Below are 26,971 nucleotides of genomic sequence, written 5' to 3' on the forward strand. Positions count from 1 at the left end.
TTTTGCTCTTACTTTCCTTTGATGGGAATGCTTATAGTATTTCCCTTTTAAACAAGATGCTAGATTTTACTTTTTTTAAAAAATCAGAAATGGGTGTTGCATTGTTTGTCCTTAGATCTATTACTGGGTGAATTATATGAACAGACTTCCTAATATTGAACTATCTTTGTATCAGTCATGCTGTATCTTAAAATGTGCTATAGATTCTGTTTGCTAATATTTTATTTAGGACTTCAATTAGGACTCAATATTCATATGTGAGATTGGTTTGTGGTTTCTTTGTGCAATCTTTGTCAGATTTAGGTATCAATGTTATATTAGCGTCATGAAAAGAAACTGAACTTTCCTTCATTTTCTATATTTTGGAACACTTTGCATATTAGGGGTTACCTTTAAAAGGTTTGGTAGTTTCTCCTGAAACCATCTGAACCAGTAGTCCCTCAATAACACTATTCCTTCTACAGAAATTACTTTCACTTTCCATCTCTACTAGGATAATTCTTTTTCCCTTAGAGGTTATTACAAAATACTGAGTATAGTCCCCTGTGCTATACACTAGGTCCCTGTTGGTTATCTATTTTATTCCCTGCTAGTAATTAATACTAAACTGAACTGTGCCCCAAATGACCTGTATAGTCATATTAAAATTAAAGCTAAAGCTAAAATATAATATGTAAAAGTCAGCAGGGTTATATTAATCTCAGCAACTAAGTATAAGATTTTATGTTTGCCAATGTTGTACTTATTTCCTGAAATCTTATCTACTCTCTTCAGGTTCAATTATATTCGATAGACATTAAGAGCTGACCAGAGAAAGTATTTATAATAAATGAAAAGAGAGCATATATAAGTACATATACAATAATGACTTAACTGTAAAACAAAATATAAATATGCCATATTTTATACACCAAAATATTTACAGTGATTGATAGTAACTCTATGAAGGCAAAAATCCCTGTCTCACTCATCTTTGTAGTGCCATCTTATAGAAGAGTGCCTGGTACAAAGTAGGTGTTCAATAAATGCTTGCTGAAAAAAATGAAAGTGAATAATATATGTTCTCAGAAAAAGGGGTACTCAATCAAGTAAATATATGAAATTTTAATATTTTTTTATCTGAAACATACAAAGGTCTAAAGATAAAGTCGATACCTCACTAAAATTTATGTAACTTGATTATTACAAAGTTAAGTCTTGAGTCAAAGATCCAGCTCTAAAAATATAGTTTCAAAAATCACATATCTACATATAACACTAAAACAAGTAAACTGTCTTAGGCTGTATCATCATTATCCACTGCAGCATAGATGGCTTGATTTCTCCTCTTGATTTTCTTTCTTTGTTCAGGTTCATGTTCATCACTCAGCCTCTTCAACGGCACCTTGGTTAAGTCCTTTCCATCCCCCAACTCCACAGGGTCACCACGATTCCCCTCCTTGCCAACTGGGGAACCAGATGTATCATCAGAAGATACAGTCATGGAACTTGGCAAGATCCTGATGTCAGAGAAGCTTGCAGAAAAGTCAGAAGCTTGATCAGAAGACGGTTCTACAGATGGTGTATTCATGTCACTGTGTGCACTTACAATACTATCATCATATTCCTCTTCTTCGTCTAACATTATCTCGTCTGGATTAATAGAGGACAGGGCGGATGTGTCTGTGTTATATTCACTAGGGTCTTCTCCAGAGTCATTACTCTCCACGTCATCCTGCTCTTCAGAGTCACCACACACGTGCTGTTCTTCCTTGGCCTTCTGAAGCCTGATGTTAATGTCAGTGATGCCAAGTTGGGCACAAAATTCAGTGGTCTGAGGACTGATCCTATGAACCAACTGCATTTGTGTCTGTGGCTTGCTAGGGTCATAACAAGCAGCCGTTACACTAAAGTTACATGGAACTTTGAGGTCATGATTCAATTTTTCCAATACTTCGTTCATAGCTTCTTTTGTTGCACTGTAATCCCACCTAGAAAAGTCCAAAACAACAGCTTTTTACATTTTATCAGCCTCGGACAATAAATGATCAGATCTAACTATGGACGGCAGGTGCGTTAAAAAATAAACCACATTTCAGAATTCCACTTCATAAAATTATAGTTAACTTAGCAAAGAACCATTTTGAGATTAAAACAATTCTTAGAAAAAGCTGTCCTTAACTCACTCCCTAAAACAAGTACAAATTATTTTAATGTGTGAACCACATCTCCACGGTCTTAAAGTTTCATGCACTTATGCGCTATAGTTTGATGCACTTATACACTTATTTGGCTTGGTGCTCAGCAGTCTATTTTCTTGGATCTCTTGGATGGAAAACTTGCAATTTTCATACCAGTCAATAAACTCTGAATTGTAGCAATAACTCCCTTGATTTAAAAAATAATAATAATAAGGTGGAGGGGACAAAAACTGTGCATACAATGGAGAGGGAAAATCCTAAATAAGGTCAGACTCACCTTGTATGCAGGCCATTATTTTCAGGCATATTCCATAGGCGCTCACTCACATTAATAAGATCATTAGTAGCCCTGAGAATAGCGAGCCATTCAGTATCATACTCCAAGTAATCAGGAGCACTGGGGTCATGTTCTATTTCTATTACCTACAAGAAGAAATTGGTAATTTTAAGAAATACATATCTATTTTTAATATTCTAACAATGTCAATATAACAATAAAGTTTTAAAGGAATTTAATTTAGTAGCTTAAAAACATTAATGTAACTTAAACATTCCCAAAGAAATCTCAGAACACGTAAATTACAAAGAGCACCAATAATTTCTGAAAGGAGACAATTTTCTTTTAATCACTGGAAGAGTAAAACTATATTGCAAAGTTATTGCATTTTCTTTTTACCTGAAGAAAGTCTCTGTGTGGTAAGCATTTGTCCAGGGCTAGAAATTTGGTTGCTTTGGCTGACTGTCCTTTATCCTTGGCCTAGACAATATGAACCATAATTTAAGAAAGAACCATAATTTAAGAAAGAATGTTAAAAACATCACAGGCAATTCAGACATTGAAAAGGATGGAAATAACCTTTATTACCCAATCCCCTAAGTTGTGTGTCAAAGGAACAACGGTTACTTTTCCAAAACAAGTTAGCTCTATACCCCCTTGTGCAATGACGAGCAAGGCACTTACACTCTCTGGGCTTCAATTTCCTTACAATAGTCAAAGCAGAAAGAAATGGTGGTAATGATAATGTTAAATAAAGCAAATAACACACAAAACCAAAGGTTTAAAGCAAATAACACAAAGGTTAAAGATCAGACAACAGAAGAGCTTAAAAGTAAATTGGCAGAGCTAAAACTATACAACTCGTAGAAGAATTCATAGGAGAAAAATCTTTGTAACCCTGGGTTAGGCAAAGATTCTTAGATACAACACCAAAGTAGATATATATATATATATATACTCCATAGGATGAAATACTATTCACCAATAAAAATGAAAGAAACACTGACACATGCGACAACAAGAATGAGCCTCAGAAGCAAGCAAAGGAAAGAAACCAGTTACCAAAGATTCTAGAACTGGATTATAGGACGTTTGCACAACTCTGGAAATTTACTAAAAATCACTGAATTCTACATGCAAAACAGGTGAATTTTTTGATGTGGAAATTATACTCCAATAAAGTTCTTTTTTAAAAAGTGAACCAGCAGAAAGAAACATGGGAAGATCACACACATGAAGGTCACACTGGAAGAAGTAAAAAGTGACTCACTAAAAACAGCAAGGCACATGGAGGAAGAAAGACAAGGAAGCAAGCGATGGGACACCCTGCTGAGGACCAGGTTTCGATTCAGTGGTGGGGAGGGACTGAGAGGTGGGATGCACACAGATCACGGGCAGATCCTGGCAGCAGGGCAGTGCTGAGGAAAGATGACCTTTGGTGTTAGTAGAAGGGCTCAGACAGAATACTGGTGAAGTCAGACGCAGTTGAGGAGCCAAGAAAAAGGGATCCAACATATTAATTCAGAGACACAAGTCCCTGAGGTTGACAACAGAAGACAGAATCCGGGAAAAGTAGCAAATTAGGTGCTTCAGTAGTAATCCAAGAGCATCATGAGCCCCAAGAGACAGAGGAGAGTAACACAGACGTGGGAAAAGTGACCGACAGAAACAGAAGACTTGGACGTGGGAAGAGGATAATCACGTTGGCAACAGCCCAAAGGAAAATGCAAGAGGAACCTCGCCTTCTTCTCCCAGAGAAACTGGGGAGTAAGAATAAGCCCACAACAGAGAGGGCCCACAGGAATGTTTTCAGACAGAATCTTCCAAACCGTGTGCGAAGAGCATCACCGAAGTGTACCTCTACCGCAGGAAAGGGTTTGGTCAGGTAAGTTCAGGAAGCGCTGCACAACCCATCCCCCCTCTCAGAGAAAGGTAATGCCCATTAGCACACGGGACTCTCAGAAATTCTACAGAAGCCTCTGGGAAGAAATCCCGAACTTTGTTAACCCAGCATTTTCTAAACGTATTTCCTATGGGATACTTTATGGGAAAGTCAGAATTCAACCAGAATCAGAGGTGAAAGGAAGAACTGCATAGTTCCATTAAAGCCTAACTCTAAGTAGGTATTTATTTTCTACTTTTCATCAAGCACCATCCCCATGCAATTACCAAAGGAAAACTCTGGGAGTCATTCTAGATTCACTCCTCCCTCTGTCACTAAATCCTGATGATTCTGCTTCCAAAATCTCTCTGGAACCCGCTTCGTTCTCTGTGTTCCCTCTTTGCCTTAGGTTAGGACCTCATCTTTTGCTACATAGCCTCCTCTGCTCCCATTTTACATTACTCCAATCCACACACAAAACTGCTGCCAACTAATCCTTCTGAAATGAAACTCTGACTTCATCACCCTCAACTTTCCCCATTACCTTCTGGTTAAAACCCAAACTCCAGAGCATGTCCCAGAAGGCAGCTATGCTCTCACTCCAGCTTCATCTCTCCCTGTGCCTCAGCCCCAGGGACCAGCTGCACTTGCCCAAAGGCACCACGCTCTCAGACCTCCAGCCTGTGCACACATCGGTCCCTGGGCCTAGAGTACCCTGATAATCTGCTTCTTCCTGGCACCATCGATTCCTTTAGAAAACCTTCTCTATCCCTTCATCTCTCTGTCCACATCCCCATCTCACCATGGCCTGGCTTAGGTGTTCCCACAGTATCCTAGCACTTTTTGTCACAAACTTATTACACTATTTTATAATTGCTTGCTTGTCCCTTCTCCCAGTGGATACTGAGCTATTCACAAAAGGAAAGTTATCTTTGATTTCTTTCTCTAACTTTCCAACTAGGCCCATAGGGCCTAGCCCGTAGATGTTCAATAACTGTTTGTTAAATCAAAGAATAAGCATTTTGTTTTCTACCTGATGCTGCATCAAGGCTGCAAACTTCACATGAAGGTGTGCAGAAAACCAGTAAGTAGGTTTTAAGTGCTCTAAAAGTTCTGAGGCAGCGGGACTTCCTAATGTGTTATTTTCCACTTCTTGTCGGAAAAAAGATTTAGTCTTAAGAAGTTGCTTCTTATTTCCATAATGATATATACTTCTCGGCCAATCATGAGATAAGAATATGTCCATAGGCTGCTTCAGCTTTAACAGAAAAAGAAAAGAAAGAAAGCTCTTAAAAACAGATTAACCAAAAGCAATCCCCTCCCTTCTCTCCCACGGAGACCTCTAGATTTCTGTGTAATTCATTCTAAGAACACTTTATTTAAGGAAGTCACAGAAATACTGAGCTACTCACTCATCAAGGCAAAGAGAAACAGCTTTCTCTCTGCCTGACAAATCACCTTTATTTTCTGTGGCAAGGCAGTTCAATAGAGACACACTTTGATTAGATTGCCAATCAGCTAAGGTCTTTAGCACTGGGTTTCTAAAATCTACAACATGCACTGTTCTTTTCCCTTTTAGTAAAGAAACTACTGTTTTAAGATCAATGTCCAGATTTCATGAGACTTGTAAATGATACAGTAAACCTAACCTACAGTAAACCTTTTTTTTTTTCCCTGATGGACTCACATAGTAAACACCAAAAAAACCTCTCTGTTTACTACAAAAATTATATTAGAGGTATTTAAGGTAGCTGGTGTCTTCTTGGGGAGAACACAAAATATACTCCATACTGTCAAGTATCCAAAGCAAATACTTGGAAAACTAAATTAAAATAATTTAAGTAAGTGTTCAAGAAAATACAAAAAGGGTAAGATAGATATGACTAACCACTGAAAAGCTGGTATGGGCAATAAGTGCTACAAAAATTCAGGGAAGGGTGAGGACTTTAAACTAGAAACACTGGTTGGGAAGTGAAATCTAAGCTGGGTCTCCAAGGACCAGTAGGATTTAGATGAGTAAAGGGAAAAGGATTCAGGTAAGAAACTGTTATGATGGGGCATACCTGTAAACATCTTTATGTTCCAGTCGAGGCTGTATTTATGATGGGAAGGGCCTGGGTTCAGTCTGGCAGGCTCTACCACTTACTGTGTGGGAAAGTCCCGGGCAGGTTACTTTTATCTATCTGAGCCTTTGGCCTCTCTCCCTTAGTGTGACAAAGTTGGACACGCTGCATGACAGAATTGAGTGACAGTTATATGAACTATCACGGAAGAAAGCTGCTTAGGCCCGGTGTCAGACATTTAAATGGGTTCACAAACAAAAACCTAGTTTCATTACTCTCCAGTTAAGCCAGTGTTTCGGTTATCACCTTCACATTTTCCCATATCATCTTCACTATTATTTTCTATTTAATATCATTATTTAAAATAAATATTAACACTTTCTTTAAAGTATCACTTTATCCAATATATATTCTTATAGCCTTACCCTAAGGAATAGTAGCTGAAGTCATGGATCAAATATTTTATTTTATTATTAATCACTAAAATAAATGTATAGCCATTAAAATTTTAAAAATGTTCATCTGTGAACCTCCTAAAAACAACTCAAGATCCAAATTGTGGAAGTACCAAATTGAGCTCTTCTTGGAAGTAGCAGATCAAAATACATTCTGGTAGAGAATTACTTTACCATTTTTTCAAGTCTGTTGTAATGTACTTTTTACATACCTGTTTTAATTTGTAGACTTCAATATTTCTCACATGATAGATACTCCTTATTGTAGCTGCATTATAGGGGGGGCACTCAAAATGACCTTAAATTGAAGAAGAGAAATAAGCTATATTCAACTCCCTTAAATACTGCAAGTATAAATACATACATACACTTCTCCAAAACTGATGTTTGTCATCAATGCTTTTGGTTCTTGAAAATTTTATTAAAAAAACACTGCTCTCAAAATGCTGGTATTTTCTAATAACTGATCACCAACTATAAATCTAAATAAGTGGGGGGCTTATGATTTTTTAAATTAAATTATATTTAATTTTGGAATACACTGTTTAGTCACATAGTTTAAGATTTAAAAGATACCATCAGAAAGGTATAGGGTAAGGGGGAGGGGGGGTGAGGGAAGGATGGATTGGGAGTTTGGGATTAGCACGTGCAAATTACATACAGAATGGATAAACAACAAGGTCCTACTGTATGGCACAGAGAATTATATTCAATAACCTGTGATAACCATAATAGAGAAGAATATGAAAAAGAATGTATATATATGTGTAACTGAATCACTTTACTGTACAGCAGAAATTAAATACAATGATTGTAAATCAACTATACTTCAATAAAATAAATTTAAAAAAAAAAAGAAAGGCATAGGGTAAAAAGTATTCCTCCTGGAGGGTAGACCCTAGTGGGTACCTAGGGCTGGCATGGGAGCAGGGATTAAGTTTGGCACAAAACTATTAGGCATGATAGAGATGTTCTAAATCCGGATGGTGCTAAAGGCTGCATAACTCTACAACTTACTAAAATCACTGAATTGTGTACTTACAATGGTACATAAATTTTACGTCAATCAAGCTGCTAAAACAAGCGGACGGGGTTCTCCTATTCCTTCCCCCATCCATCAGTAACCCTACCTACAGGGAACCAGTGTTAATCAGGTTTCAGTATTTTATTCCAGGGATGTCATCTATGCATATAATATACATATTTCTTTATCCTCCCTTTTTTTTTTTTATACAAGTGGCAGTATAATTTATACACTTTCTGTGCCTTGTTTTTTTCACTTAACTTATTTTGGAGTTCTTTTCATATTAGTCACACATAGAGCTGCTTCTTTTTTCTTTCTTTTTGACTTCATAGCATTGCACTGTATAGTTATATCATGACACATTTAACTAGTTCCTATCTTTTGCTATTACAAACAAGGCTGAAATACATTTGTTTATATCATTTTGCACTTGTGGAATATATCTGTAGATAAATTCCTGGAAGTAGAACTCCTGAGTCAGAATACTTCTATAATTTCCACAGATGTTACTAATTTTCCTCCAAAGAGTGGTCCCAATTTGTGCCCACACCTGCCATGTAGAAGATGGCCTATTTTTGTAGACCCATCCCAATAGTTCAGAATCATGGGGAACAGGGCAGCAAGGAACAGACTTGTGATTTAACAGTTACACTGAGGATGTAAGTTTTAGCTGTCAACTTAATTCATGAAATTTTAAAATCAATGTGGATCCAAGCTATTCCTTTAACTTTAAAATCAAGATATAATTCATTCAGATACAGTGTGGTATATTTATACAATGGAATACTATTCACAAATTTAAATGACAGTGTTACATGTATCAACATGGATTTCAAAAACATATTAAACAAAGAAGCAAGTTGCAGAAAGATACATGTAAAATGATACACTTATATGAAGTTTAAAACATGCTATATAATACACTGTTTAAATCTGTTACTGATATGGTAATGATATAAAATAATCAAGTGAATGATAAACACCAAATTCAGAATAGTGACTGCCTGGTGAGGTAAGGGAGGAATAAAAGGAGAGAGATGGGATTGAGGACAGATAAACAATGAACTTCAATTGTATCTGTACTCTTTTATTTCTTAAAAATCAAAACTAAAAGTGGCAAAATACCAAGTAAAACTAGATGGGGTATACACAGATAATATGTTCTAGTGTTCTCTATTTTTTCATATTTATAAAATATTTTATAATATAAATTTAAGAATAAATTAATCAGTTCATAGGAGAAATCCAATGAAAAAGTCAAACTGTATATTATGCTTAAGTTACTATGGGGCATGGAAGTTCTAAAGTTTAAAAACAATTCTCAGAATAACAATACTCGCTTTGCTGTATACCTGAAATTAACACCACATTGTAAATCAACTGTACTCCAATTAAAAAAAAAAAAGAATGTAATAAAATGTAAAAAAAAAAAAAAAAAAGCATAACAATACCTTTTCGATAGTCATGAGATTTAAAGATACCAGAGATTCCACCAATCCTTACACCTCGGTATTTTACTACACCTGCCAAGCCTGAAAAATTACATAGTTAAATAAAATTACTGTAGGCAAAAGCAATCTTTACTAACTGAACAAACAGTTTAGAGGCCTAGAATATCATGCAGTCTTAAAATTATTTGAAAATTAAGTGTCATGATGAGGTTACTCTTTTACATAGAAAATATGCCAACAATATATAACGTAGAGTAGGGAGACAGACTACGGAAGCAAGAGACTGAGCAGAAAAGAAGGAACAAATGAGATAGGGAGTGTGAAGAGGGAAACAGACATACATAATCTGGTACCTAAAGGAATACGGGGATGGGGCGGGGGAAATAGGGGAAAATGTCCTATGATGGATTTATATGTTATATATAAGGTATATATAACGTATACCTTTGACTTATAGAATACAGAAACCTGCAGTTTCTATATTTCATTTGATTGATCATCTTCAGACAATTTCACCTTTTCACAATACTACAGTTGTCAAAAGATGATCCATCAGTAATGATGTAGAGAAATTAAATTTCTGAAGTTATGTCATCACTAGAAACACCTGTAAACATTTAAATAAAGAGATGAAAGGACTGTATAGTTTAAAAGGACTAAAACTGAACCTGAACCTAATCAGGTCTATAAATCTAAATGCAGATTATAAGCAATGCAGAGGATAAAAGGAACACGTTAAACAACCCAAGGAAATCCAATCAGCTAAACCCAGAATGTGCGAAATTCTGCCAGATAAATTTCCCATTTTCTTCAACAAATAAACAGCATGGGGGTTTGGGGGAGAAGAGAGTGCGAAAAGGGACAGTTATAGTCTAAGAGACTTCAGAATCGTGACAATCAAATGAAAGTGTGGACCTTGTTTGGATCCTATTTGAACAAGTCAACTGTAAAACAGACATCTTTGTGATAATCAGGGAAATCTGAACATGAACTAGGCAACAGATAATGATAGGCAATAGGTATAATCATGGTACTGTACTTGTGGTATTTTTTTAAATCCTCATCACTTAAAAATACATGCTAAAGTATTTACAGGTGAAATAATCCGATGGCTGAGGTCTGCTTTAAAATACTCCAGTTGGGACTTCCCTGGTGGTCCAGTGGTTAAGAATCCACCTTCCAATGCAGGGGACACGGGACTGAGCCCTGGTCAGGGAACTAAGATCCCACATGCCCCTAAGTCCCTAGAGCCCGCATGCCGCAACTACTGAGCCAGCGCACTCTGGAGCTCCAGAGCTCCCAGGCGCCACAACTAGAGAGAAGCCTGCCCACCGCAAGGAAGATCCCGCACCGCAAGGAAGATCCCGCGCCACAAGGAAGATCCCATGTGCAACAACTAAAGACCTGACGCAGCCAAATAAATAAATAAATAAAATATTAAAAAATAAATAGATGAAAATAAGATAAAATACTCCGGTCACCTCCCCCCACAAAAGAGTTTAGGCAGGGAGTGGGTTGAAAGAAGGATGGCAGAACAATAATTGTTGTTAAAGCTGTTTAATAGGTACAGAGATTCATTATACTATTCTCTACTTTTGTGTATGTTTAAATATTTCCATTATAAAAAGTTTTTTTTTAATTTAATAAGAAGAGTAAGAAAAAATTTAAGGGATTGCAAATCGTACAGAAGCTCTCTGCAGTTATATTAAGTATTGCTTAAAGCACTAGATGATGCATGGACATATTTTCATGATTACCTACTTAAATGAACTATTTTAATTAAATTTTCATGATTATTTAAATCAAGAGACATTCCCAAAACACCATATATTTCAAGATGCTGATCAACTGATATACAAATCCTGACAGGCTCTTTCATGCTATCAGACCAAGAAATTACCCACGAACACATACCTAAATAATAAATGTTTGGTGCTACCCAGCCACCGTAGGGTAACTCTTGCAAATGATTTGAGGCTTCATGGTTACCCCCGATGAAAATTGTGAGAACTGGGGCCTTTTTCTCTCCAGAGTAATACCTAGAACATAAGGGTAAAGTTGTCAGTTGGCATAGCAGAAATGAGACATAGAGAAAAGCAATTGGGCATGCCTGTACTATTAGGCATAGCAGAAAAGCAAAATAAGGTCCGAAGTAAAAAAAACCTGAGCTCATCATAAAAAGTTAAGCTCTTTCTAAACGAATTGTCCACCCTTGTCCTTAAGAATGATTCAGGGCTGCCACGTTGGGTTCAAGCCAACGTATATTCAATGAGGTCAAAAACTTTCGTCAGTTCACTGTTACACCCTTAGTTTCTAGAATGAGGACTAGCACATAGCAAGCGTCCAATAAAAACTCCTAGATCAATAAATGGATTAGTCCCAGAGTCCTATTAAGCATAAAGTAGATTAACCTGTCAGTTTCTTCCTCCAGATTTTCCCCTCAGGCTGCGATCCCTTCCGAAACAAAACAGATGAATGGAAAGAAGAAAAGTGACATTTACTAAGCGCCAGTTCCTAGACACACAGCGTGAACAAAGACGGAAACTAAAAGAGACAGCTGGTCAGCAGCAGACAGGATTCGAACACAGCCCGGGTTCTCTGCCCCCACCGCTGGCTAGTCACACCTCGCACCGCGGGGGCCAGGGCCCAGGCCACGCCCCTCACCTGTAGAAGGTCTGCATGTGGCGGTACTTGGGCGGCACGGCCATGCAGCGCAGGTCGGCCTCGTTGCGCACAGCCTGGAAGTCACCGCAGCATAGCAGAAGGTCTATTGGCCCCGGGCCGCGCCGCTCCGCCAGCGCCAGCGTCTCATAGATCTTGTCCAGCTCGCCGTGGCAGCAGCCGGCCACAGCCACCCGCATGCTGCCGGCCCGAGGCAGGGAGCGCTGCCCGCAACCCCCTAAACCAGAGCCAGCCCAGGCCGGACAACGAAGACCCGACTGATCGCTTAGATCCCGCCAACCTTAACTGAGACACCGCCTCCTGCAATTGAGACTCCAGCAGTATAATTCACTTCCGGTTTCCAAATCTCGCGAGAGAGAGGTCGGGAAGGGCAAGACCGACCCAGGGATGCCAGGGAGCTTTCAAATCGACTCGTACTTTGCCTGTTTTGGCAGGTGTTTCTTAAAGTCCGAGCAGCCTGACAGGTGCTAAAAATCAAAACCAGAATAGTAAGACAAACAAACAAAAATTCCCGGAAATAGTGTAGTTTGATAAAATCAAACCAAATTTAGGATGAACTTCTCACGGCAAAGATAATTGCCTGAAAGTGCTTAGAAACGATTAAACAAACGATTTTCTAAGACACCCGAAATAAAAATAAATTTAAAATAAAACGTAAAAACTCACTGAGGATTTTGAAATTATCTCCTCGAAGAGTTTCTAAAATTATCAGTTATTTTTTTTTAAAGGGGCCAGCGACTCTTCATTTTCCTACCAAATTGTTGTTTGCGTAACTAGACTGCAAGCTCAATGAAAGCAGATGAATATCTCGAAAACATCCAGGAGGGAAAAGGACCAGACTGACAATTGAAGAATTAGTGGCCAAGGCAGAAACAAGCAAACAAATAAAACCCTTCTGGCAAATTTAATCAAGAAAATAATCAGGATAATACGGAGAATAATAAAACCATCTCTGCTCATTTAAAAAAAAAACTAGATAAAATAAACAATTTCTAGGAATAAAGACACCAAAGTTAATTCAAAATGAAGCAGAAGATGTAAACAAAACAATGACAATAAGAAGACACTGGGATATATACACTACCAAATGTAAAATAGCTAGCTAGTGGGAAGCAGCTGCATAGCACAGGGAGATCAGCTCGGTGCTTTGTGACCACCTAGAGGGGTGGGATAGGCGGGGTGGGATAGGGAGGGTGGGAGGGAGACGCAAGAAGGAGGAGATATGGGGATATATGTTTATGTATAGCTGATTCTCTTTGTTATACAGCAGAAACTAACACACCATTGTAAAGCAATTATACTACTATACTAAGATGTTAAAAAAAAAAGACACTGGGAAAGTCAAAGACATAAATCCATTGAAAGACATTTATGAGTGACTTATAGGCGATTTCTTTCAAATTTACAAGGAAGATACACTTTTCATGATATCTAAATCAATCAAGAGGGTAGAAGAAGATGGAAATCTAATATTTCCTATTAGTTTTTAATGTTTTATTTTCCCTTCTGTATTAAATTTTTTGAACTATATAAAGAACAGATACTTTTTTTGACATTGTTAAATTTAACTTCTAAAAAAAAATTTAACTTCTTCCACTTGATTTTCAATCTACAGGAATTATCTTTTTCTGGATTTTTTTTTCTGCATTGAAAAATTGTTAATTTTAATTAACTTACTTAAAGTACCATGAACAAATCAAATCTTAAGTGCACATTTTGATGCATTTTTCCATATGTAATCACCCATATCAAGATATAAAACATTTCTAGCATTCCAAAAGACTCCCTTGTGCTTCCTCCCAAGCCTATTCTCCCAAAAGAAAAACTCTAGTCTAACCTCTAGCACCGTAGATTAGCTCTACTTGTTTTTAAACTTCATAGAAATGTCAGTGTATATTATGTACTCTTTTGTGTCTGGCTTCTTTCACTTAATATCTGTGAGATTCATCCACGAATCTATGTAACTGAGCAGGAGGACCCTATGGGGTCTTCGCAGGGCAGATGACCACCACCCCCACCACCCACAATGTCCTCCACCAGCCTCTTTGTAGAAAAACTAGCCGCCTAGGCCTTCTCCAAGTTCCAAAGAATAAATTTAATTAGAGAAGTGAGAAAATGCAGAAGCAAAGGAAAACAATCAAGCAAGACAAAATAATAATAGTTTAGCCATTAAACAAAGTCAAGGACCTTTAGTTCCTCCTCAAGGGCTATAGATAATAATCTGAGCCAGGGAATTTCCTGGCGGTCCGGTGGTTAAGACTCTGTGCTTCCAACACAGGGGGCACGGGTTTGATCCCTGAGCCATACCATATCCTTTGAGCTATTTTGCAGATACTGAAACTCCCACCAGGTGGAAGAAGTTAACTGTATGCTGATCACAAGCACGGAGACCCCAGACTGGTTGGAATCAGAAGGTTGATGATGTTGACTCCCAGTTACCTCACCACCAACCAGTCAGAATGTCCACAAGCTGATCACGCACCCACAACCCCCTCCTTCACCCTGTCTTTAAAAACCTTTCCCTGAAAGCCATCAGGGAGTTCACGTCTTTTGAGCCCTAACTACCTGGACTCCTGGCTTGGCACTCTGCAATAAACACTGCACTTTCCTTCAACACACCCCGGTGTCAGTAGATTGGGCTTTACTGTGAGCAGGTAAGCAGACTCAAGTTTGGTTCAGTAACAACTATACTATAGATAGATACAGCCATAGTATACTATTTCTTATTGCTGTGTTGTTTTCCATCGTGTGAACATACCACAGTTCATGTATCCATTTTTCTGTTGAAGGACATTTGGATTGTTTCTAACTTGGGGCTGTTATGAATAAAGCGACCATACACATTCTTGTAAAATCTTTTGGTGGACATAACACTTTTCCCCCTTGGATTATGCCCAGGAATGGAATCTCTGGATAACATAGTAGGTATATGTTTAGCTTTAATAGATAGTGTCAGTTGTGCTAATTTACACTTTCCTACATAATATGAGTGTTCTAATTATTCCATGTGCACAACAGCACTTGGTATTATCTGTCTGTTAAATTTTAGCCATGTTGTTAGGCATGCAATGGTGTCTTCTTGTTATTTCCATGTAGATTTTACAACAAAATTTTAATATGTCAATTTGAATTTTCTTCTTTTGTGACCAATAGGAAACAATAATTTAATGCCATAACATTCAAAATCTCATGGTCAAAGAAGGAAATAGAAGATTATGAATAGGGATGAAAAAGTGCCTCATGGCTTAGCTCTTACCTCTATTCCCAACCAACACCCCATTTCCAGAGGTCATACTGGTATGTTAATAAACTTGAGAATTCTCACTGCCTTTCTCAAATCCAGAGAGAATAAAACTAAATCAATAGCCTCAACTCCTTCCCATGCTGAATGAGGTGAAATGGGAGGATTGTGGGAGAAAAATGGATGTGTGAACAATGAAAATTCTTTTTGCAGACATGAAGGGCCATTCACTGAACAGGTAGACCCTCTCCAATTGTGTGTGTGGTCCATGAGGAAAGTCCCTCTCATCGGGTGGGAAAGGAATTCCCTGATTCTGTCAGAGCAAAGACAGTATCTAGATAGAGGCACACAACGATGAGCAAAATGAAAAAAGAAACCACATGTCAACTATGGAAACATGCTAAAAAGAGCATAAGCTGGGATGAACCTGAGCAGGCGTTAATTAAAACTGCTTAGATACAACCAGATCTTTCTCCTCTAAATCAAGTCTGCTTGTTGAAATGGTTGATTCCAAGACAGAGAAAGTACAAAATGAGCGTGGATCATCTTGTGCCAGAAAACAAGGAAGTGCTCAAAGAATCTGAGACATCAAAAGGACATTGAGTGAAGGTTTTTCCACTGGCCAAATCTGAAACAATGTCAGCATCAAAATGCACAATCATAGTAACAGACTTTAGCCCATTGAATAAAGTAGGAATCTACTATTCCATCCTGACATAAATAAGTAAATAAATAAATAAATAGGAAAAGAGAGGTCTTATTTACACAAGAATGCTGATTGATAAGTATAGAAGGAAAGTTGGAGTTAGAAAATCACCATAAACCATCATCATCATCATCATCATCATCAACATCACTTGTTACAAGGAAGAATTTTTAATGAATGCTAAAACAATTGGGGAAAACTTTGAAGAGTAATAGGATACTTACATTGTCTCAATGTATCTATTATTTGAGACTATTTATATGATCTCAAAGTATCTTTCCAAAAGATACTAATTTTAACAAAGAGAAAAATAAGGATTTTACATAGAGAAACCTGGCAGACACCACTTAACAGAGTGATCAAAGTTAATCTCACTAGGAATGGACAAATCCACATCATGTGCCCCTGATACATTACTTCTGTGGTATTCCTGCCAAAAATGCATAACCTGAATCTAATCTTGAAAAATAGGAGACAAATTGAAATAGACAAAGAATTTTTTAAAATAACTGGCCTGTCTTTAAATATATATATATAATGGTCATGAAATACAAGGACAGACTGAGAAAGATTAAAAATTAAATGATACTGAAGATTCATGATAACTGAATGCAATGTGTTGCTATAAAATACATTATTAAGATAATTGCCAAATCTGAATAAGATCTCTAAATTAGATAGTATTGTATCAGTGTTAATTTCCTGATTGTGATCATTTTACTGTGGTTACATAAGGGAATTCCTTGTTTTTAGGAAACACACACTGAAATATTTAGGAACGTATGTATCTGCCCATCCATGTATTGCAGGGGCTAGAAGCTAAGAAACTATTGGGCTGGCCAAAAACTCCCTTCAGTTTTTAAGTAAAAATGAAAGACACATTTTTCATTTTCACCAAGAACTTTATTGAACAACATATTCACCCTTTTGTTCCCCTACCTTCTGCCATTTTTCAGGCAAATTCATAATTCCTTCTTCCCAAAACATTTTATCTTTTTGAGCAAAGAACTGTTCCAGGTGCCTTTTACAGTCTTCCAGGGAATTGAATTTTTTTCCATCAAGAGAATTTTGTAAAGATCTAAATAAATGGAAATCCGAAGGTGCAATGTCTGGTGAATATGGTGGATGAATCAGAGCTTCCCCAGCCAAGCTGTAACAGCTTTTGCCTGGTCATCAAAGAAACATGTGGTCTTGCGTTATCCTGATGGAAGACTGTGCATTTTCTGTTGACTAATTCTGGACGCTTTTCGTCGAGTGCTGCTTTCAGTTGGTCTAACTGGGAGCAGTACTTGTTGGAATTACTTGTTTGGTTTTCTGGAAGGAACTCATAATAGAGGACTCCCTTCCAATCCCACCATATGGACAACATCACCTTCTTTGGATGAAGACCAGCCTTTGGTGTGGTTGGTGGTGGTTCATTTCGCTTGCCCCATGATCTCTTCCATTCCACATTATTGTACAGCATCCACTTTTCATCGCCCACCACAATTTGTTTTAAAAACGGAACGTTTTCATTATGTTTCAGTAGAGAATCACATGTGGAAATACAGTCAAGAAGATTTTTTTCACTTAACTTATGTGGAACCCAAACATCAAAGTGATTAACATAACCAAGCTGGTGCAAATGATTTTCAACGCATGATTTGGATATTTTGAGTATATCGGCTATCTCCCATGTGGTATAACATTGATCATTCTCAATTAATGTCTCGATTTGATTGCTATCAACTTCAACTGGTCTATCCAACCATGGAGTATCATCCAGCAAGAAATCACCAGCACGAAACTTTGCAAACCACTTTTGACACGTTCAATCAATCACAGCACCTTCTCCATACACTGCACAAAAAAATTTTTTTTTCATTTTGGTTGTGTTTTTACCCTTCTTGAAATAATAAAGCATAATATGCTCTGAAAATGTTTCTTTTTTTCTTCCATCTTCAATATTAAAATGGTTACACAAAAATTCACCAATTTTGATATTTTTTTTAATGTACGCTGATATGACAGCTGTCACATACAGTCTAACAAAATTGTTTTGAATGAAGTTAAAGACAACTAAGTGCTACTAGAGCCATCTTATGGAAAAAACTGAAGGAATCTTTTGGCCAACCCAATACATTTCTTAGACTCCCTTGCTGGCTGAGATCTGGATTGGGTTTTGCAGATGAGAAACACTTGTGTGAGGTTAGAAGGTAGAAGAAAAGTAAAAGCTGTTGCTTTTCTCTTCCGGCTCTGGAAATGGTGGTGGCAGCTCAGCACCCCAGATTCATTCAGTGATGGTGAATTTCTCACTGTTCCTGATCTCAAGTGAAATATTCCCTCCCTGTTTGCCCTTTATTCCTTCCAATAATTTTGTAATCTTTTTGCTTAAAATACAAAAAATGGGTTCTTTTTTCCTGTATGTTGTACCAGCCAAGATGTCATTCAAGTAAAAGGCAACAAGCAAGATGTTTTCAACCATGAAAGTACTCCAGGGAGACAATACCCATGAGCCCCTCTTGAAAAAATATTACTTGACAATGAAATCCAGCCAAATAAGAGTTGAACAAACATAAATGACACAGGAAGGAAGAACTGCGTTTAAAAGATGATGACTGGGGGCTTCCCTGGTGGCGCAGTGGTTGAGAGTCTGCCTGCCAGTGCAGGGGACACGGGTTCAAGCCCTGGTCTGGGAGGATCCCACATGCCGCGGAGCAACTGGGCCCGTGAGCCACAATTACTGAGCCTGCGCGTCTGAAGCCTGTGCTCCGCAGCAAGAGAGGCCGTGATAGTGAGAGGCCCGCGCACCGCAATGAAGAGTGGCCCCCGCTTGCTGCAACTGGAGAAAGCCCTCGCACAGAAACGAAGACCCAACACAGCCATAAATAAATAAATAAATAAATAAAATTAAAAAAAAAAAAGATGATGATTGGGACCTCCCTGTCTGTTCAGTGGTTAAGACTTCATCTTCCAATGCAGGGGGTGCCGTTCGATCCCTGGTCAGGGAGCTAAGATCCCACATGCCGTGCGGTGTGGCCTAAATAAATAAATAAAGTCTCTTTTAAAAAATGGGGTGGGGTGGGGTGGGGTGGACGCGGGGGAAAAAGAAATTAAAAATGGTCCACATCAAAAAAATATCTTTAAAAAAAAATGGATGATTTAAAACAGAACAGAGTGAGGGGATTGGAAATGCCATGGTGGGGGGTAGGGTACGTAATGAATATAGGGTGGTTCTGGAAGACCATGTTGGTAGGGTGACATATTGAGCAGAAACCTTCATTAAATAAGGGAGTGAGCTGTGGAGATATCTGGGCAATGAGTTTTCAAGTCAGTTTATAAATAAAATGTTATACACATCAAGGTAAAACATCCATCCCTGCTATCTGTATCTTATAATTGAACTAGGTGATTATGGCACCTACCACCACCTGATGGCAGCACATTCTACAGGAAAGCTAAAGAGTGAGCAAGTCTGTGGTGGTAAAAGTAAAGAGCGGCAAACATCACAGAGAGATAAAAGAGTCCTATGGTGTCTCTAGCCTCTGAATTTTAAACTTGTCAGACATTCCATTCGGACTTTCTGATTTCATCAGATTTTTTGTTAAAAAGCAAGCAATATCTGTTGTTTATAGGTTTGATGACGTCCAGAGTCCATTCCGGTATTGTAAATGGTGAAGATTGGATTTGCTTTGCCTAAATTGTTACCTTCACGTCTCCATTTTCAAACTCATCTGCCTAACGTGGTCATCTTTGCTTGGGGTGGGTGTGGAGTTGTCTTTTAGTACCCAGGTAATCCAGAAGATGGCAACCCATCTGAAGACCTGCTGATTTTATAGTGTCTCTTTTCCTATAAATAATCGGAGCTCTTGTCCTAGCGCTGATTTTGCAAGATCTGCCAGTGTTTCCACAGCTAAGTGCAGAGAAGGGGGTGTCTTAATTGTTCCATTACACAAATGTTTTTGGACAAGCCAAGCTCTGTGTGGAGCAATGCACAGAGCTTTGCCTGGTCTGTTCCTGTTGACACTTCAGGTCAGAGCTTGGGTGCCACCCCAAACAGAAAGACTTCCTATGACTTTAGTCCTGATGAGGTTCCCTCATAGATGTTCCCTTTGCCCCACACCTTTTCACGTATCATCCTACATTCTAATGACTTGTTCTCTTGTCTCTCTTCCCTTTTTTTAAAAAATAAATTTATTTATTTATTTATTTATGGCTGTGTTGGGTCTTCGTTGCTGCTCGCGGGCTTTCTCTAGTTGCAGCGAGTGCAGGCTACTCTTCGTTGCAGTGCGTGGGCTTCTCATTGTGGTGGCTTCTCTTGTTGCAGAGCACGGGTTCTAGGCACACAGGCTTCAGTAGTTGCAGCACGTGGGCTCAGTAGTTGTGGCTCGCAGGCTCTAGAGCGCAGGCTCAGTAGTTGTGGTACACGGGTTTAGCAGCTCCGCAGCATGTGGGATCTTCCCGGACCAGGGCTCGAACCCGTGTCCCCTGCATTGGCAGGTGGATTCTTAACCACTGTGCCACCAGGGAAGTCCTCTCTTCCCTTTTTTTGAAAGCTCTGTGATAACAGGGAATGTATCTCTCTTGCTAATTGTATTATACCACCACCCCCCAGCACCGTGCCTGGCACATAGTAGGTACCTAGTAAATATATTTTATTGAATGAATTAATTTCCAGGATCCTTGGTCCTCTTCTTCTTATTATTCTCTAAATGAGTCCCTTTCTCATTATTAAAGAAGAACAATTGTTTAATACATAGTGACTCCGTTTTTTACACTTAAATTCTTCACTCTGTGTTTCCTAAGAACAAAGGTATTCTCTTTATAACAACAGTACAATTATCAAAATCAGTACATTAACAATGATACCTCATCTACAGAGTTTGTTCACATTTTGCCATCTTTCGCCTTGATGTCCTATATGGCAAGAGGGGAAATTTATTTTTCCAGGATTCAATCCTAGATCACAAGTTGTATTTAATAAGTGTCATGTTACATTATTTTCTTTTAATCTATAGCAACTCCTCAGCTTTTCTTTGTCTTTCAGGCCAGTTTTGAAGGATGTAGATGTGTTGTGTTTCTCAAGGTTTGCCTGATGTTCCCTCATGATTACACCCATGCATTTTTGGCAGGAATACCACAGAACTGATGTTGTGTCCTTTTCAGTGCATCATATCATGGTGTCTATCCCATTAGTGGTGATATTAATTATAATCACTTGAATAAAGTGGTGTCTACCAAGTTTCTCTACTATCACTAGTAACTTGTGGGGAGGTTCCGTTTCTCATCATATTCCCACCAGTTAGTTTCAGCATCCATGGTTGATTCTTGCCTCAAACAAGTATAACTCATATGGTTGTCCAGGGGTGGTTTTCAAATTCCATCATTTCTTCTATATTTGTAAGTTGGAATTCGACCACAGCAATTTATTCAGTTCTAAAAAGAGGCATTTTCTTTTTTTTTTTTTACTGTAGTTTCGAATAGAGACTTTTCAACATCTTTACATAATTCCTGCTTTATGCATATACACATTTACACCCGCCAAGCACCTGAATTACGGATGCATTATTTCCCCTTGCAAAGCCCTTGTAGATTTTCCTTAATTGGGCTGGTTGGCTTAGTGGAGGCTCAGTAATCCCATGTGGGAGAGTCCTATCCAGGTCCCAGAGGATTATGTATGAGAGAGCAAATTATTGAACGTCTCAGAGTCCTCACATTTTTGTCTGCTTGAGGCAGGAACCATGTCTTTATTCCACTTTGAATCCCCAGTACAATGTGTGCACTAGTAAACCCACAGTTAGTGTCTGTTGAACTGAACTATTTCTCTCTGCAATAGTGTTAGTCCATTTCCTTTTAATTATTTAAAGAATCTCTTCTGTTTTCAAATCTTTTAAAGGGTCTTCTAAATTCATTTTGGGATCACTCAGTTTTTGTTTTGAATCTTTCTACATTTTTAGCTTCCTTTTTTTTTTTTTTTTGCATAGGAATGTTTCTACTTTCAAAAATATGGCTTTATTTCTCTACCCTGGCAGTTCCATTTAGATATTTATAAAATACTTTTCAGATTTCTTTCTTGCTACTTACTTTCGATTGTGTATTTCTACTTTTTCTTTATTAAACTCACACTTTGTTGTCATTATTTTTTCAGAAATTAATACTGCTCTGAGATAGGGGAGGATGGGGAGAAATTTCCTTCCTGTTTTCAGGGGAGTCCGTGCGGCTATTCCCGCTCTCCACCACTGCGCCAAAGTTTGTTGTTGCTGTTACGTGGAGGCTGAATCAATTTTTTTATTACCCTCAATTTCTACTCATTATTTAGGTTTGAAGGATGTACCTAAGATTATTTAGTAGCAAAATTTGAACTAGAAATGGGATTCCTGATCCCAAGCTTAGAACTTTGCTAATCATGCTTCTTTCCTGTAAAATGGCTATGTCAGTTTTCTGGAAATAAAACGGAAAAGCCTGGATGCTTTGAATCATGTTCCCTAGCCCCTTCCTCACTCTGATTTCAGCCACAGCTGTAATGATGGTTCTGCTGCAAGTTCAGATGCATGCTGCCTGTATCCTACCCCAAAAGAGAGCCTGCAGATTCTGCTTTTCTGCATCAGGTTAAGGAAGCCCTCTCTGTTCTGTGCACAGGTACAATCCAGGAGGGTAGGGAATTAAAAGCTGCTGGGAAACCCTCAACTAATATAGGATGGGAGTGGTGGGCTAATACTCCAACCTCAAGATGGATATCTAGGGGGTGGGGCATGCTGTATGTTTTTCATGGGCCCTTAGGGAATAGCAGTGACTTCAACAATGGACCCTATATTGACTTTTTCTTCTTTCTTTTCTCACTCTGGCTGATCCATCAATTCTGTTCCATGGAAACACTTTACAAATAAACTACTTGCACCCAAATCATTGTCCCAGGATCTGCCTTTGGGGGTGCCCAAACTAAGTCAAAAATTCATTCAACAAACATTTACTAAGTGAGTAGTCTATGCTAGGCAGTGAGATAAAAGACCTGGAAGATAAAATTCCTAGTGCCTGCTCTGAAGTGTATAATGGGGAGACAGACAAGTAAAATATTACCCCAAAAGTTAGAGTCTATCGTTGGAGATGCTATGTTAGAGGCAAGAACAGAACGATGCGTGAAGACATGAGGGAGGGGTCACCTAAGCTATACTTAGGGGAGGGGCACCTGGAGGATGTATTGCATGAGCTAATTAATGAAATGTGGATCAAATACAGCTGCAACAACTCTATATCATACAAATGTCAACTGAAAATTTAGTTGATACCTCTGTACACTCTGTATAAGGGTTATGCTCTGCTCTGTTGTGGTATGTAGTACATGACATGATTCTAGGTGATACACGGATGGACATTTGAACATTTTTGTAGTTGTTATGTTAATGTGTACTAGAACAAAAATTAGGAGCACAACACACTTGATTTTACAGAGTATTATGATTTAGGATGAGGCTAAAATTACTTAATCAGTTGAAATTGGCTTTAAAGAAAAAATATTGAATAATAATACCTGGGTGCAGATTGGCAAAGATTGTGTGGGTGGTGTGCAGAGTACCGAAGTTTGGGAAATAGTGCTGCAGCAGGAAGAAAATCTACAATGAAATCACTGCTTTCCAGAAAGTCAACAGTTTGTTAGGGGACACAGGCCGGTAAGCGAGATTAGTACCACAATAAATTCAGAAACCAAGTACAGGGGGAAGATAGGAAAGCAGTGAGGAGCAAAGTGAAGGAGAGGCTAGCTACAACATCAGTTGGAAGACAATTGCTCTAGTCCAGGGGAGAGGTAATAACAACCTGCATTAGGGAGTGGCTATAGCAATGACAGAAAGACAAGTAATATAACAGGTTCATTGCACTCATCCTGTGAAAGCCTTGCTGGTTGTGAGCAGCATGAAGTTGAAACCTGTTCAGCCAAGTCCAGGGCAGTTTTGTTCATATACACCCAAACACACAAATGGAGTGGGAGAGCTGAATTCATCAATCAGAAAATAGAATTAGAAGCATATTTTTATTTGGCCTCAATTATCAGAGGGTTTTAGAGTGAATTATTCAGATATTTGACCCCATTTTTTTTTCTGCTTGACTCAGAGGCTGCAGAAATGGTAACACAATATAACGTTTTCTACGTTCCACTTATGTTCTAAGAGCTTTATATTTTCCATCTTCATAGCCCCTTATTTTACACAAGAGGAAACTGAAGCATAGGAGTTTAAGTAACTTGCCGAGGTAATGCAGCTCCGTAAAGTAGCAAGGATTAAACTCAGGCGTTCTGGCTCTGGAGTATCCTTAACACTACACTAGAATAAGCGGGTCGGGCAGATAATGCTGAAACAAGTCACACTTCAACGTTGGACCGTGAAACACTCTTACTGGTGCAGGAGACTTGGTTCTGAGATCACAGTTTCTCCATCTGTAAATGGAGATAATAACGACACTAGGAGTTGGTGCAAAGAAGGAGTGAGATAATGAATGTGAAAGTGAACTTCAAATTATGTATTTGGCTCTACACACCAGTTTGTCGGAATGAGTACGCGAGCTCAAGAAATTGCAATAAATCAATCTGTGACGCTTGTAGCAAGACTCCGCCCCTGAGGCTCCGCCCACCGCGAGCCGCAGGTGGGGCCGGCCGATCTTCTTTGCGCATGCGGAAACTGCTGCGCGCTCCCACCTCTCACCCAGGCTGAGAGTAGCTGCCGTTTCTGAGAGGGACGATTCGTAAGGAGGCCCCTGGTGCGGTTTCCCTTTGCTGTCCCTCTGCGGGCCCTGGCCGTACTTCAGCGGTGTCTAGAGCGTGGTCCGTTCTCGTCTACCTGCCTGACTTTCTGCAGAGGTAACTGTGGTTGGCCCAGTAGTCGGCTGTCGAAAGTGCCGGCCCCGGCGCCGGCGCGGCTGCAAGCCGGGTGGGAAGGCTCAAGATGGCGTGCCTGTTGGAGACCCCAATCCGCATGAGCGTCCTTTCGGTGAGTGACCGGCCGCAGCCGCTCGCCTGCCCGCCCGCCCGAGAGCTCGGTCCCAGCCCGCAACATTCACCACCAACGCGGCTTGCCTCCTGGGCACCACTCCTTGGGGCGGCCTCCGGCTCAGCTTTAAGCAGGGGAGTTGAGAGAGGGTGGGCGGGCGGGAGAGACGGGACCCGGCCGAGCCCGAGACGTCTCCAACTCCGGGAGCGCTCACCGGTGCAGGTTCTCAGGACAGCGTCGGGCGGGCCGGGTGGTTGGACAGACGGGCAGCTGGCCGGGAGGCGCGGCTTGGGCTTTGCCAGGCGTTTCACCGAGCCGCCTTCTTACCGATGCCGCTTTCCCGGGGCCGAGCGCTTTGCCGTGTGAGGCGTCGGGCTTGCCGCTGGCCTGGGGGTGAGCGCCCACTCAGCCCTCCGCGGCTGTGGCAAGAAGAGATGGAGGCTTCTTGGCCCCCACTGTCTCGGGGCTGCCAGGCCAGGTCTGTGTGGCTTCTGTCGCGTCCCAGCACCCGGTCACAGGCTAGAGCTGCTTGCTTCTTGGCAACGGGAATTTCATATCAGCTGCAACGTCTCCTAGTGTATGTGGTTATTTAAGCCCCTTTTCTCCGCTCTGCTGCGGAGGTCGCAGCCCTGAGTCTAAAGGAACCTGTGACTGGCCTTCCTTTTTCCTTCACGGGGAGTCAAACGTTGAAAAAAGAGATCAGATTTTCCTACTATTGAAAGAAGGGAATGTATTGACATGCCAGGAAGTAATACCTAGTTTGTTCGCTTAAATTTAAAAATGAAACCAAAGCTTTCACCTTTCGCTGTGTTGCTCTTGAGAGAACCAAGACCGGGGGTGAAAGTTACTAGGAGATGACTTAGAAGGGTTTTGCAACAAATGAGAGCTGTCCAGCTCTGAGAATGGTCAGTTACCAGTGGTCCATTTGCTGTTGTTGGAAACAAGCAGGCAAAGACTGGTGACCATCTTTTAGACTTATCGTGGAAGTCAGTCTGATACTGAGAGGATGGTTGGATTATAGATGCCTTGTCAGGTTCCTTGAGTCTGTGGCTCCAACGGGTTTCTCTTCCCTGACTTCTCCCACAAACACACTCACGTATCTGGAAGCACTTAGGACATTTGCTGCAGGTCACGGTTAGAGGATTGTGGCATATTCCACCTTGATTTATTTGGGTGGGGGTGGGGTGGAGCTGTACACAAATTTGTCCCCTGATCCATTTCAGTAGTCCCTTTTCTTATTTTTAAACTGTAGCTGGGGAAATACTGCTCACCTAAGCATTGACTTAGCTTGTTACTCCCACCTCTGACTGACACCTAGGAACATTTTGTGGGAGAGCAGGCCAATGACTTCCCTCATGAGCTGTTTTTGTTGTTTTTTTTTAAGTATGCATCTTGACTGTTCTCAATTCCCTTTAATTATCTAGCTTATCCTTCATTTCACTTGAAGCTTCTTTAGTTTTTGTACGTTGTCAACCCATGTAGTATACAATTGAAATTTTTTGGTTTTTTTTCTCACTTCCCTCAGTAAATAATATTTCCTATTTTACTTTATTCAAAACTTCTTGAAGAGTATTCCCTACTTCTAGTGGGCATTTGCTTTAGCCCTAGTCTCATTGGGGGCTCTTTTTTTCTTTTTTAAGGTTTTCACAGTCCCAAAGTCTGGTCTTTCTGTTTCTTCATTTCTGGAGCCTTGGGAAATCAGACCTTTGGATAAATGATTTAAACTGTCTAAACTCACTGATTATAATAATTTCAAGTGAAGCCTGTACCTTTCATAGTTCTCCCTAGGGCACCACTTTTTGAAATACAAAGTGCAAGTGGAACAGGAATTAATCAATCAGAAATTATCTTGAAAATAATTGGTTCCTTAATAGCTACTATTTTGCACCAGTTGTGTACACACCCAGTGCACAGTTGAGCTCAGCTATGCCTTCAGGAAGCTCACCGTCTGAATGACTCCATAACCTGAGAAACATAATTCACAACCGGGGGCAGATCAAATGGTTTTAAAGAATTTCCGTCAAGCCCCTTTATTACCTTCTCCTCTCTGAGA

The 26,971-nt window shown here is 39.5% G+C and overlaps 1 protein-coding gene across 3 annotated transcripts; it reads right to left on the reverse strand.

Moving 5' to 3' along the window:
* Positions 1 to 1,084: 1,084 nt before the first annotated feature.
* DBR1 (debranching RNA lariats 1) lies at positions 1,085 to 12,338 on the reverse strand. Of its 3 annotated transcripts, XM_036851610.1 has the most exons (8): positions 11,997 to 12,338; positions 11,247 to 11,371; positions 9,333 to 9,413; positions 7,070 to 7,155; positions 5,373 to 5,597; positions 2,857 to 2,937; positions 2,458 to 2,603; positions 1,085 to 1,970 (listed from the first exon to the last, which is right to left on the reverse strand). In XM_036851610.1, the coding sequence occupies exons 1-8, from the start codon at positions 12,191 to 12,193 to the stop codon at positions 1,277 to 1,279; spliced, it is 1,635 nt and encodes a 544-aa protein (XP_036707505.1). In that variant the 5' UTR covers positions 12,194 to 12,338; the 3' UTR covers positions 1,085 to 1,276. The 3 variants fall into 3 exon arrangements, with proteins under 3 accessions (XP_036707505.1, XP_036707506.1, XP_036707507.1); XM_036851611.1 differs by lacking the exon at positions 9,333 to 9,413 and having other exon boundaries at positions 1,098 to 1,970; positions 11,997 to 12,319; XM_036851612.1 differs by lacking the exon at positions 2,857 to 2,937 and having other exon boundaries at positions 1,098 to 1,970; positions 11,997 to 12,319.
* Between the last annotated feature and the right edge of the window lie 14,633 nt (positions 12,339 to 26,971).

The sequence above is a fragment of the Balaenoptera musculus genome, chromosome 4 (assembly GCF_009873245.2).
Source record: "Balaenoptera musculus isolate JJ_BM4_2016_0621 chromosome 4, mBalMus1.pri.v3, whole genome shotgun sequence".
Classification (NCBI taxonomy): domain Eukaryota; kingdom Metazoa; phylum Chordata; class Mammalia; order Artiodactyla; family Balaenopteridae; genus Balaenoptera; species Balaenoptera musculus.

Coding starts and splice junctions, on each gene's coding strand:
- DBR1 (XM_036851610.1), bottom strand. CDS start 12,193: ATGCGGGTGGCTGTGGCCGGCTGCTGCCACGGCGAGCTGGACAAGATC. Junction 5,598..7,069: donor AAGTCTACAAATTAAAACAG/GTATGTAAAAAG, acceptor TTTCTGTTAAAG/CTGAAGCAGCCTATGGACAT. Junction 1,971..2,457: donor AATAATGGCCTGCATACAAG/GTGAGTCTGACC, acceptor GGACTTTTCTAG/GTGGGATTACAGTGCAACAA.